At 39.0% G+C, this 14,086-nt stretch overlaps 1 protein-coding gene across 4 annotated transcripts in view; it reads right to left on the reverse strand.

The window, feature by feature from the left end:
• MIA2 (MIA SH3 domain ER export factor 2) overlaps positions 1 to 13,176 on the reverse strand; it is a 34,070-nt gene extending 20,894 nt beyond the window's left edge. Inside the window, exons 1-12 of one of the 4 annotated variants that reach the window (XM_031048767.2) lie at positions 13,062 to 13,176; positions 11,553 to 11,686; positions 10,139 to 10,225; positions 8,668 to 9,802; positions 6,590 to 6,808; positions 6,365 to 6,462; positions 3,040 to 3,171; positions 1,939 to 1,960; positions 1,695 to 1,783; positions 1,247 to 1,318; positions 553 to 663; positions 159 to 230 (exon numbers count right to left, since the gene is read on the reverse strand). In XM_031048767.2, coding sequence (XP_030904627.2) covers positions 159 to 230; positions 553 to 663; positions 1,247 to 1,318; positions 1,695 to 1,783; positions 1,939 to 1,960; positions 3,040 to 3,171; positions 6,365 to 6,462; positions 6,590 to 6,808; positions 8,668 to 9,802; positions 10,139 to 10,225; positions 11,553 to 11,686; positions 13,062 to 13,176 — 2,286 coding nt within the window. Of the gene's footprint in view, positions 1 to 158; positions 231 to 552; positions 664 to 1,246; positions 1,319 to 1,694; positions 1,784 to 1,938; positions 1,961 to 3,039; positions 3,172 to 4,098; positions 4,232 to 4,831; positions 4,992 to 6,364; positions 6,463 to 6,589; positions 6,821 to 8,667; positions 9,803 to 10,138; positions 10,226 to 11,552; positions 11,687 to 13,061 lie in introns of those variants that run through there. The other 3 variants (XM_031048766.2, XM_013129006.3, XM_005148906.4) reach the window with 3 other exon arrangements.
• Between the last annotated feature and the right edge of the window lie 910 nt (positions 13,177 to 14,086).

Below are 14,086 nucleotides of genomic sequence, written 5' to 3' on the forward strand. Positions count from 1 at the left end.
AAAGTCTTGATTTATACAGCACGTTATTTCTGCACCCTGAATAGAAAAAAAACAACTCAAGCAACCCACCAACAGATCACCAAAAAACCCCCACCAGTAACTACATGGAAAACAGATATGGTAAAGACGATAAAAGAAACTGTGAAGACTGTACATACCTCATTAATCTGTGACTGCAGAGATTTTACTTCATTCTCTAAAGACTCCACTCTCTCCTTACTTTCAGCCACCTGAAAATTATTAGTTGTCATATAGCTTCTTCCACAGATTTGACTGAAAAGGTCTAGGCAATTAATAAAATTATTTTAATTTTCAAACTGAGAAGGTTCTACTGCCAAATCAGTAAACACAGATTTCATCTTTTGAGCATTTTCCTTTATGGGTGTCATTTTTCTTATATGCCACAAGGACAATGAAGGGACACAAAATGGGAAACATATTTTTTGTTTCAAAAAAACCCAAAGAGGTTGATTTGTCTTCTCCATTGATATTTTTATTGTGGGATATTTTTTTAATAAATAGTAACACAAGCAGGATTCCATTTATTCTTACCAAGTTATCATTTTCTGATTGCTTTGATTTTTCTTCTTCCAGTTCTTTTTCTAAATTCTCTATTTCTTGGTTGAGTTCCAAGTTTGACTTGTTCAGTTTTTCATGCATTTCCTAAATCCAGTTGTTTTGACAGTTAACATAAAATATTTGACATTAATTACATATGAAGATTACAAGTATGTTTTAAATAAGACAGCAAAGTATATTTAACAAATCTAACTACATCAAGGGTAAATCTCAAAGTACTCTAGAGATGCTTACATGTTAACAAACTCTGTAACAATCAGCTTTATACGATCTGAGGTGCAAAATGACATAAATCTATTTGCTTTTCAATTACATAAATTTCAGAGAGCCTACTAGGTATTTGATTCACTTCTTTTGAACTCTTTCACAAATATACTCTCAGTTTGGGTGATATGAACAATGTACTGGTAACTTCTGCTTACAGCTGTGCTCCAGTAGCCTATAAAATATAAATGAATTCAGCCAGATTTGAGAAAAAAAATACTTCAGGCACTACTCTCTCTCTTAAAAACAATTTACTTTTTTAAAAAATATTGTCTAACATGCCATTTGTGTATTTGTTTTTCTTTTGTGTTTTTGTTGTTTCATTTTTTAGTATGGGCAACGTTTTCCTGAAATACTGTAGAAATTAAGCTGTGGAAATTACAATTTCTATTTATCTTTTTACCTCAAGAGAAGATGTGCCTGTTGATTCTTTCATAACATTACCATCCTTCAGAGACAATTCTAAGTCTTCAAACTGAAAAGGAAATATTTTATGTCAGAATGTATGTAAAGAACTGGCTGATTGATGATGCCCCAGTCTGAAACATAGAAACCACCTAAATATTCACAAATGCACCTTGCTGTAAGTCAGGAAAGCCCTAGTCCTATTAGATTATCCCAGTGCCATAAAACAAAGCCATTTTGAAGTTGCTTCCAGTGAAATATATTTTATTATGAGTTAAAGGCAGAACGTTCTAATTTATTGCACTTAAAGGCACTGACAGGAAAAACCATTTGAAGAATCACTTTGAAAGCTTTTAAACATCTTACTTTTACACAAATTTAATACTTAAAATACTTGATACCACATTTCTGTGACACATCTGAAAGCAAGAAATGAGGATCATTACCTTTTTTTTGCAAAGGCTGAGTTTTTCAAGAATTTTGCATTTGTCTTCAACTAGTTCAGCAATTTTATTGGCAAGCTGTTTTTCCTTTCCTAAAAAAAACCAAAACAACAAAGTAAACCAAAACAAACCCCCAAATAGTTAAGAGTTGCAACACTCAAATAATTCAAAGGAGGAAAAAGAAAAAAGGAAAACAAAAAGTCATACACAAAAAAACCCCAAACAACAGTATGAAAAATAAGCTTACCCACGTAAAGTCGACTTCTAACCTGAAATAAAAAGAATAAATACTGAAAATGTTTGATCAATTATTTTTCCATAGTATCTGAAAAGTAATCTTTTAAGCTGTGGTTCCACAATCAGTTTAACCTTGGAACTTTTTTAAAAAAAGAGAGGTAAGTACAGGCTGCTGTTAAAATGGGCAACTGCATCCTCTGCTCTTGCCCCCTCCATAGCTATGTTTGCCCTGTCCTTCTCCCACTCTAATTAAACAGACAGAAGAGGGGTAAGGAGGTTGTCACCTGGATCACTTTTATAATACACCTCTGTATAGTCATCATATAACCGTGACTGTCAACATAAAATGGTAGTACATACATAGCCAAAAGAGTAGAAAAGGGGAGGGAAGGGGAAGTTCCACTTACTAGCTCAGTCTTAACTTCCTATGAGGAAAAAAAACCCCATGTTATAATACTTAACAGTTAGAGCTGGAGTCATGGTACTACTTCATGGGCACTGTGCTCAGAAGCAACTTGGTGGGAAGTGCCAAATCTGCAGCTGCCACGTGGAGTCTAGTGCCTAGAATCAAAATCTAACAAATTGTGGGACAAAATCTGTTGGTTCTGTGCTGTGCTAATACAGGGATGTATCCATTACTGCTGAGCTGTTCTTACACACAGTCAAGGCCTTTTCTGCTCTCACCAGTGAGTAGGCTGAGGGTGCAGAGCTTGGGAGGGGATGCAGCATGGAATGCTGACCCCAACTAACCAGAGGGATACCCCAACACAATATAAAATCATGCCAAGCATATAAAGCTGGGAGAAGAAGGAGGGAGGGGGTAACATTCGGAATAATGGTGCTTATCTTCCTAAGTATCTGTTACACATAATAGAGCCCTGCTTTCCTGAGGATGCTGAACACCTGCATGACAACGGGAAGTGGTGAATAAATTCTTTGCTTTGCTTGCACTCACAGCTTTTGCTTTACCCATTAACTGCCTTTATATCAACCTATAGTTTTCTCACTGTGACTCTTCCAAGACTCTCCCTCATCCCAATGCAGGGGGAGTGAGTGAGAAGGCAGCTGCACCAGGCTTAGCTGACAGCTGGGGTTAAACCATTACACTTACTGATTGGTAACCTCTATACAGGAACAAAAGAATTGTAAAAGCTCCAGCAATGCCAGCACAAATCACTAGTTCGTACGGGAAACCATACAGATCAGGACCAGGTCTCATATCTTCTGGCAGCGAAGCCACAGCCTGAAAAACAAAGTGAAAAGCTTCAAATACAGGAAAAGAGGTTAATATTTTCAACAGAAATAGACATTCTATGTTGGCTTAGTTTACATCTAAGGCTTGTAGAGGCTTGCACATCTCATTTTTTCCAAAATTCTAAGAAAATTATAACAGAAGCCTTTGGTTTTTAAATTACACATATACCAAGTGAAGCAAAAAAATAAGAAAACTTCCAACAAGATATGACGATGAGATAAAGCTCTGAAAACTTTTCCTTCTGAACACACCAATTATGCAGTTATGGCAAGTTCTTCTTCATGTGGTCTACACACTTCACTCTTAGAAGAATCAGCACTAATAAGTATTTATTTATACGTATTTTATGATTAAGTGGTAGAAAAATTGCTTGGTATGAAAACCTCCTCATCCACCTTCATCCTAAAATAACACACCAAACAGTCAAATGATTTAACACGTTTAAACACTTAAATACACTCACATTTTATTTGCAGATGGGTATCAGTATTTGCTCACACACCTGCTTAATGTAACTCACATTTACTACGTGTGACCTGGGCTTAAGAAATGTGTTACTGTAAAGACTTAATCTCGACTTCTGGGGAAGGGGGTGAAATCAGAGCGCATATGCTTCACTGGTTTGGCTCTTTGAGACTCTTGGCACTCCCGAAGCAAGCTTCAGCTTCAAGCAGGGGCCGCTCAGCCCGGATCCCGTCCCCGCCTCCACTTCCCTGCACAGCCCCCGGCAGGCTGCTGGGCCCTGACACACACACCGGCTCACGCGGTTTCTGCCGGTGCGGGTCCGTTTCTATCAGCCCCGGGCCCCTCGCCACCCCCGACAGCGCCGTTCCCCTCAAAGTCGAGGGCCGCGGCGCAAGACCCCCGCTACGGCTGAGGTGGGCCAGCCGCGGGCGGAGGTGTGTCCCGGCTCACCCTGCGCGCCCCTTCCAAGGCCAACCCGCAGTACCGCTGCGCGCTCTCCCGCAGGCCCAGCCATAAGCTGGCAGTGGCCACATCCAAACCATCGCCGCGACCGCCGGCTGCCATCTTGCCGCAGGCGGCACGAGCCTACCGCCAAGCGGCCCCTTCCGGCCACCCGCTTGACAACTGGCCTGTACCACTACCGGGAGGGGGAGGAAGGAAAGACCACTGCTGAGACGGAAAAGGGGGGTAAGCAGCTCGGGCACAGGTGGGAGAAGTCGGGAGAGCCTGAGGGGGGTGGCAGATTGTACCACTGCGAAAGGAATGGGGGCGCAACACCGCTGCCGGGGGGGAATGAAGCGGGAAATACTACTGCCGAGTGAGGTGAGAGGGCGACGGTGGCAGCAACCTCCGGGCCTCACGGCCCTGCCTCAACCCAGAGCAGGGGTGCCTCTGGCCGCGGCTCCGAACTACGGAGCCGGCAGTGCCGGGGGCAGGTGCGCCGCAGGGGTGCCGTCGTCCTTCCAGCGCAGCCGGGCCCGGCTGTGTTGGATCTAGCGAACCGCTGAGTTTCCGGGACTCCTCCCGCCAAACTCTGCCCTTCGCACTCCACCCTCCGACAGGAAGGACCGACAGCTGCCCTCAGCATACTGCCACTGTCCCCCCGTCTTCTGCTCCTGACGTTGCCCCGCTGGCCCCGACCCTATTCCCATTCCTTCTTAAAGTTACGCGGAGGGTTACTCACCTCCCCTTCGGCACTTCCAGCCTCCATCCGTACCCGGGCGGCAGCAGCCCTTCACAAAATTAAAACTCAGTGGGCTGCGCTCCTCGGTATCGGCCTGACCCGAGCAGGAGACGTACTACCTCAAGAGGCGGGCAGCCGGAGCTCGCATTAGGGCGGCGGGGGGCGGGGAGGGCCGCAGGTGGATCAGGGACCGGCCGCGGCCTCCTCACTGTGCGCAGGCGGGAGGCGGCCAAACCTGCTCGGGACGAGCTCGGCGTGGTTTTGGGCTGAGTTCGCTGCGGAAAATTGATCGCACTGGGGCAGTTGGCACACAAATGCAGGGAAAGATGCGAGAAATAGCTGCAGTGCCATAGAGCAGCTTCGTTTTTTCATTTCGTTCACTAGGATTATTTTGATATCGTATTTATTTTGTTAAGTTTTTACCTGTACTTAACTGCATTTTTTTTGTTTGGTTGGTTTGTTGTGGTTTGGTTTTGTTTCCTCCCCCCTCCCCCCCTTTCTAACATAAGCTAACAGAATATTCACAGTGCAAGAGTTGAGTGACTTGCCTGGAAAGCTGGTACCACCTAAGAGAAAGTGATCAGCAGAAGGTGGAAGTGGCTTTTTTAGCTGTGTCAAACAATACAAGAACGATAGCAGTGAGCTATCAGTGAGCATTGAAATCCAGTTCATGAGGAGAACAAAGCAAAGCTCTTCAGTTTTTGTCTCCTTGGTTGCAAAATTTAGTCAGAATCTATAGAATTTGATGCTGGAAATCAGGAACAAATTCATGTGGTGGTTAAACTTTAGTTACGGGTCAAACCAAAGTAACAAGATTAAGTTTACCATATACCACTTTAGCTGATACACTTTCCTTTTTAGAGATGACAGTGCAAAACTGTCTCCCTTTCCTCACATGCCTCTGACTGCATTGTTTCTTGTGCAGTTACGTCCATTAAAGTCCACCTTCACTCTGTCCCTGTTATTTTGATATTTAAGACATCCCCATAGCACTCATAATCCCATTTTGTGTTGCATATATTTGCTTAGGGAAGGGTTTTTTTTAATGCGGTTTTGAACTATGGAGCTGTTTGGAATGAAGGCTTTGAAATTTTTAAAAACAATGGAAATATTCTGGTTATTTTACTCATCCTAACCTGAACTTTCTAAGTCCAAGCAAATCTAATGAGTACTGTCATGGGAACTAGAGGAAGCTGTAAGTTTCATTAAGACAAAACCGGAAGCAACAAAAAGCTAGTATGTCGACCACCAAGGTGTTTTCTGGCTGTTATGTGAAAAAAGCCAACACACTGAGGCCATCGGATTCTGCAGGACCAATGACAGGCAGATGAATAACAGCTAACCTTAAATTTTCTTGTTCTTTCTCTTTTAGCATCCCCCCCCAGAAGCAAGGGAACTGCAAAGGGTTTTTTTAATGGCTCTTTTCTTTCTTTTTCTTTTTTTTTTTTTTTTTAGGAGATTTGTTGCAGAACATAGGCAATAACTGGCTTAATGTTGCATTAACATCAATACTATCACATAAAGAATTCTTACCTTTTTGATAGCACTTGTTACGGCCAAAAATACAGATCTGATTGATTCCCTGATCTCAAGATCATTCAAGCACAGAAGTACCTGATACACCCAGCCTCCTGGTTTGTTCATATGTAAAAAAAAAAGAGGAAAAAAAAAGTTTTATATAACAATTGTCAATGTCATTACAACTTCCTTTAATACTGCAAATTTATTTTTCTTACAGTTAAGAAACTTAATGCTTACCATTACTTGGGACATAATTCTGAATGGCATCTGAGAAGGGCTTTTCAGCATCAAGTGGAGAGTCAGCTACTGAACTGTCCATTTTTTCTTCAGGATTTTCTGAAGGAATCACTATTGCTTTTGAATATTGGTCACTGCTGCCTTCACTGACTGCAGCTGCATTCATTTCATATTCCTTCTCTGGTGTTTCTTCTAGTAGCTTTCTTCTACTGCCTACTCCTGCAAATAGTTATGAAAGGAAATCATGCTTATTTTCAGAGGATTCAATTTAGACACATATGAGATATTAACCTCTACCAAAATTTTCAATTTTTTTGTTTATATTTTCCTCAAAGGCAAGCAGTAGAGTGCTAGATGAGAGTAAAAAATATGCTAGAGATTTATGATTTAAGAAATACTTGTTCAAACAGTGGGCTCAACAGACTTTGGAGGATAAAGCTAAAGCTTAAAAGCAAAACTTGTTCAAGAAAACATCTGTTTAGTTTTGATAATTAGCCTATAGTTTCCCTGTTCAGGATTAGTAGGTCTCTTTCTTACATTATCCCAAATACAACTGGGAAAACCTTTACAAAAAGAACAATCAAATATGCCATGTAGGATTAAAGATTAACAACTTCTCACGAGATAACAAACTTCACTGTGAAATACAAGAAACCACAGGCATGTTCATGGGGAAGTATTAACTGAAGACACCTTGCTGCCTCAGTTTCAGTGATTTGGAGTAAATTTCCTGACGCCAGTAAAACACTGCTTCCAAAAAAATACCATTTACAAATTGATCCATTTGTTAACAAATTAATTAGTTCTGTGCTTCATGACAGTACTGGCCAAAGATGCCACAAATAGTCCAATAGTCAAAAGACAGAAAGAGTAACTAGCTTTCAAACAGCATTTTATTGCTTTGCCTTTCTTAGATGTTTCCAGAGTCAGACTTTGTTCACTACCACATAGAGTCGTCTTGATGCCTGAATGATTATCTGCAGTTCTTGCTATTTCTCTATAACTTGGTAATTTGCCTTCTGAATTTACAGACTCTTGAATACACAAGTATGGGTTTGGGGTTTTTCTTTACACTCTTTTAATGGTTTCCATATTTTATTTTCCCTGTAGATGGGTTCCAATTTTCACTCTTATTTTAAAAATTTAATTTTGAAAGTAAATGTAGAGAATCTTTGGACACAGTTCGTTACAGTAGCTTTTTATATTGGCATTTTCCTGACTTTCACTACTCTTAGAAACATATTTTTCAGCACTGGAATCTAAACAAGGGTACGTATTGTGTCTGAGATACTTCAGGTTGTACTACAGTTTCCACAGTGTCCTGATTTCTGCTGGGATAGAGTTATTTTTCTTAGCTGGTGCACTGCTGTTTTTTCACTTTAGTCTGAGAATAATACTGATAACACACTGATGTTTTAGTTGTTGCTAAGGAGTACTTACTCAAAGTCAAGGACTTTTCAGTTTCCCATGGCCTGCCAGTGAGGAGGGACACAACAAGCCAGGAGGGAGCATGACCCAAAGTAGCCAAAGGAATATTCAAAACCACAGAAAGGGAGGGGAACAAGCAAGCAGCTGTGTTAGTGGCTTAGTTTCCAGCTGGGGTTAATGGTGATGCATTTGTGAAGCACCACTATTGCTAAACTAATTTGACAAAACATTTTGCTTTTTAATTACTGTGTTCATTATTTTGCAGAGCTAGTGAGCAAAACAGATCGCTTTCCTGAACTGAACCCATATCTTCAGACAGCTCCTCCCTAGCTCTCTGACTTACTTGTACTTTCATTGCTCTGTTACTATTTCCTTGTAATATGTTACCATAATTTTCAGTTTGAAGGGCTTCTTCACTAAAAAACACATCATCTTGCAAACTCTGCACATGTTTCTCTTTGGCTGTTGAACTTCTGTATGTCTGCAAAATGACTGAAAGAGAAGAAATGGCTCTGTTCTTCAGCTATACCAGGCTTCTCATCTGTATTTTTTGGCTGAGGGATCACTGTTCTGATATGATAATCCTTGCTGATTATCATATATGTATGTGTTACAATTAACAAAACTATTTCAGATATTTGTATACCAACCTGACTGTCCATATTTACTTTCTGACTCCTGATTTCTGTTTTCAGCTTCAGTGTCTTTCAGCAGCTGGCTTTCTGATACCAAGTCTTGTTCTGAACTGTAAGGTTCAGTTGGCTTCTCTTTGTCACCTGTTGGCATGTCAAAAAATAATTCTGTGCTTTTGGTGTCATTAAGAGTATGCACACTTGCTGCTATCTCCCCAGGATTTGGCATGTTTGAATCTATTATTTCTTGTGCATAATTCTCTTTATCATCTTCACCCATCACTGCTTTAATCATCTCCTTAGATTTTTTGTCCATGTGTGATTCTTTCTGGTCTGAAGTCTGCACTTCATTATTATTTGCTTCATCCTGTGTTTCTCTGCTTTGCTGGTCTTGCACAGCAGTTGGAACTTTCTCAGCATGGACAAAATTAAGAACATTACTTAAATCCAAATTAAACCAATTTGATGCAGATTCCTGGCTTTCACTCTTTTCTTCTATCAGTAACTCTGTGGCTGCTGTTTCCTGATCATTACTGAAACGATCAGGCACACCAGAAACATCATGGGTTTGTAAATCATTTTTTTCAGATGCCAAAGCAACATCCACATTCTGTTCACCAAAATACAGGAAATCTGTCAGTCCACCTTGAAACCAAGCAGATGCTGGGGATTCTTGTTCCTCTTTATCATTTGAATCCTGTAAATCATTTTCAGCAGTTACCATTATTTTTCTGCTTCGGTAGGTATTTTCTCCTAAGGGTTCTGTATTGGCTTGTAAGGGCTCTCCATCGTTTTTATTTCCTGTGGTGAACCATCCTGCAATCCAGCTAGACTGAGTTGAAATGGGTTCTACTGGGAAACTGTTTTGCATTTCTGGCTTTTCAGTATCATCTCTTCTGTTCTCATTTTTCATAAACAACTCATTGCTTGCAGACTCCTGAGTGTGAGATTTCTTGGAATCATTTTCAGAAACGGATTCACTGTTTTCTTCCTTTTGCATAGATTCTCTTGTATACTTGAAGAGTTCATTTTCATGCAGCTTTGATTCTGCATCAGATGATGAATATTCTCTTTCTTTGTTGTGATCATGTAATGCACTGTTTTCATTTTCGTAAGTGTACTTATGTCCATGAAGACAAAGGAAATCAGTTTCCTGAAAGAACAATATCAACTTTTAAAGTCTCTTCATGTGTCATTTTCTACAGTTCCATGTAGCACAGCAATATCTTTATTCTTTTTCTTTCTGTATAGTTATATATGCATATAACTTTACACAAAGGCCTGTAAGTAATTAGATTATTCCTAGTAGTTATGATTTATTAGATAAAAATTTCTTTAAAGAACAATAAACATGCAAATGGCACAATAATGAAAAAACATGTTTTGATTTATCTGAAATAAAATGCACATTGCCACTTTAATTTCTACCTGGATATTAGATTTTCAATTGATGTGAATTACACTGGAAAATCTTGTGATGTTGGTTTACCTTAGTGAGCACTTCAACTTCTTCCACAGTAAAAACTTCCTCAACTTTCACAGCATCTTTTGGGAAATATCCAAAATCCTTTCCTTTCTATAAAAAATATAAAAGGAATCAGGACATTTGAGCTTCAGAGATAAGTATGGTAGGTGCTTGCATTCATGCTAGAAAAGTGTAAGTAGACACTAAGTTTATAGGGCTGCTTCCTAACCCCTTCATTATGTTTGGTCAAAAGACTGGTTTATTTTTCCTTCACCAAAGTGTTCCATTTGTCAGCTCAGACAACAAAGGGAACTGTCTGAATAGTATTAATCCATACTATTTTTTTCTGTATTAATGAACATGTGTTTGCCAGAACCAACCAGTAGCCTTAGCACTGCTTCAAGTGAAGACAGTGTTGTGAGCACAGATGGTCTCAGCCAGCTTCTACTAAAATTGGCTACAAATTTGCCATTGACTCAAGGGGGAGAAACTATGTGCCTTGATAAGTAATGACATATAACAAGCTACAAAAAAAAGTAGGAAATGATATTCAGGTGCAAGGCTAGCTGCATCTGAAGAGAAAATGGCAGTGAAGATGGCAACACCACAGAAAGTTCATAATAATGCACAGAAGAATCAAGTAAGAGTCAGTCCTACAAAAAAAACCCAACAAACAACCACTAGCTTTACATCAAACCGTTGCACACAGCTTTTAAGTAGAGGAATGCAACCTGGAAAGCAAAGAATAGCAACATACCTGTACTCTTAGATGAAAAAAAGGAAGACAGAATTTCGTCGTTACACAATAAATGTGACAGATCATTTACAAAGAAAAAAAAGTTTACCAATATCTTCTAGGTTTGAAGGACTGACACAGTTTTACTAGCAGCTGGATTTGGATCAATGCATCTATTCCTTCTTAGCTATAGCATAACTACATGGCTGTTCTACATTATACATTGTTTGTACATTGTCAGTTGTTCCAAATCATTAAATATGTATGATAATTTCTCTGGGAACTTTCCTTGGGCACTGAACTGTGAAGTCAGGTCCCAGTACTGGATTGCTGACTAAGTGACTGAAAAACATTATTCACAGACCTGTAGATAAGTACCTGACCTGATAGACCTGGATGTTTTTAAGGGAACCAGATTAAATCATTATAGCCAAATGTTTAAAGGAAGGAGACAGAACACTTGGATTCTGATCCTGACTTGGTTTCTCCATGGGTGATCTTCACCAAGATTTGATTTTCCCTTTCTATATAAAGATGACAACAGTGACCCATCTCCCAAGTACTGTACTGACTATAATATTAACTGATGGTTAATATTACAGAAGAGATAGAAGATTCCTAGAAGCAAGCAGACCACAGTTGTGCTATTATTATACTAGCTAAATTATTTATGGGAAAAGTCTTTCAGATTGAAGTACTTACACTTCCTATCCACAAGTTTTCATTTTTCCTTGAAAGTTTGGAGTATACCATTATCTCTTCCCCTGTTTTGAAGTTAAGATACCGGCAGTCAGGCCCTAAGTAGTCTGTAGTGGCATGAACTCTGCTCATTGCCGCTGGAAAAGTATGCAGGAAGAATGAAACAAGTAAGTATAGCAGCCATAAGTCATATAGGTTACTGAAGAAGTCTAATATATATAAATACATTAAAATGTTTGTTAATACATCAATGTGCTTTGTTGAGGCTAATGCATTTATATCATCAAGCAAAAAGCAGCCCTGTCCTGTCTTCTTTCAGGGAGAAAAACACTTGTCCTATGTGCAAATTTTCCCATCCTTATTCAGCAAAGCTTTCAAAGCCGAAATGCATGTGGAGAATTAGCATGTTCAAGTACTAAACCCAGATCTGAACAGCTATAAAATATTTCCCAGGCATGTTTATATATTTTAGAAATTCTAAGTTAAATCAAGTAAGTATTTCAGGGATTTTGTCCTCTATATTGAATACATTTATCTTATAAAGAAAACAAATAAGCACTATAAACCTTAAGCATGTTGTCAAAACAAAGTTTCCAATTCAGTTTGAATGACTTTAAATTCTCTTTGTCTTCACCCCTGCCTCCCCACAGAAACCACCACTACTCATGTACTCTGGTCAGTTTGGAGCCCATTCCACACGGTGTTCTACAAAGGCAGACTTCTCTGAGCATCTGGACTGAAGTCAGTGTGGTTGACAATAAGAGTCCATCAGCAGAGGAAATCTAAGCTGTCCACATGGAAAAAGTAACAGTTAAGGCTGCCAGACCAATGGAGGCAGCTTAGAAACAGTTTCAACTACATATGATTATGACAGGCTTCGAAATGGTAATCAACAGGTAATAAATGGGGCATTGTTTATTGCTGCCCACTTGAGATTCAGTGGCTCCACCTTCCACAGAGCTGTCACTCCCCAGGAACTGCATAACTAATCACTGCTCTTAGTTCATATTGAAGAAGAAAAAAAATAAGAAGGTATATTGTCAGGGTCTTTTGGAAAAACAAACGGTCTGCTTGCAGTATAAAAACCCGGAGTTTTGCAGAATGTGCTCTGAATGTACTCTGAACCCAAGGCATACAGATTTCTCTCTCAGCCTAGAACCTACCATTTTTTTTTCATTTATTTTGTACCTGTAAAGTATGAGTTTAAAATACTCTAAAGGTGCTTTGTAAGGCCCATTTTGAGGAAACCCGAGAAAAATTAGCTATTCAAGAGTATTTTCACTGAACTTTGATCTTTATGTGCTTACATAACGCAATCCGGTAAGTATTTTTTTTTCTGGTTTTGTTTGAAAAGTTTAAGCCTATTGCTCATAAAATTACTATATTGCTAACAAACATTCTCTGTGGTTACTAATGTTCAGTCTGTCTCATTGCTGGTTTAAACATTATGATTTGTAGTAACTGCACATACACCACAGGCTCCTTTTAAAAACAAAAAACTTTTTTACTTACTCTCACATTCCTGGTCACCACACTTCTTCCATTCTGAAAGTATGTTTGTACTCTGCAGACTTGCTGAAAATGAAATTACTAAAAGCAAAATTCTCTGATCCAAGATCCTTGACATTTTAGATTAAATCTGGAATGCACTGAAACTGGAAACTGCATCAATGTGCAGATAACAAGAATATTCTATATTATTTTTCTTAGCCTAACAAAACACTGCAAATAAGTTTATAAACCTATTTTCCTCCTCTCATCTGTTTAAATAGAAGTACACTCTGCTAACCTGCTCGGCAAAGTCAGGTGTCCTGATCATACACGCACATTTAATAATTAACTATGTTCCAATAGCTAGACTGATGTTTTGAATAGAGAAACTAGTTTTGGTCGCATCAAAATTTAGTGTATCAGACAGCTTAATTTGTACTGAGCTTGTGAAAGACTCTTAGCAGAAACTCACCAAGAACTTTATTAGGATTTTGTCTGGATTATGAATGCATTTTAAAAACACATCTTTCATCTGATTTTAAGGTGGATTGTCAATTTCATGCTTATATTGAGTGGCATGATTGCTAGTATAGCTACTGACAGTTCTAGCTTTTTTGTTTAACAAACTATATTTTGCATGCAGTGATAAATTTTAGATAATAGATGGTCATTGGAAACTTCAGATTTTTTTTTCCACATATTCTGTTGAAATTTTCTCATGCACTCGATGCAGAGTACAATCCCTTAGCATGGGGAATACTTTCTGAACTTCAAAGTCTTTTAAAGGCAGTTTTCAGTCTCTTAAGATAACTAGAAAATCCATATGCTGTCTCTACATCAAGTATCACAGAGCAATATACCAAAGGTAAGCAGGTGATATGTCCTGGTTTTTACAGAAAACCTTCTGTTTCCTAGCAACCTATTATCCAATATGGATAAAACATTATAAATAATATTTTCTCAAATACAGGTTATGCTTTAAAATAGTGATTATGCAGGGACTTATACACTGGTTATATTAGGTATGAAATTGTGCTATAAATGAA

Source organism: Melopsittacus undulatus, chromosome 4 (assembly GCF_012275295.1).
Source record: "Melopsittacus undulatus isolate bMelUnd1 chromosome 4, bMelUnd1.mat.Z, whole genome shotgun sequence".
Taxonomy (NCBI): domain Eukaryota; kingdom Metazoa; phylum Chordata; class Aves; order Psittaciformes; family Psittaculidae; genus Melopsittacus; species Melopsittacus undulatus.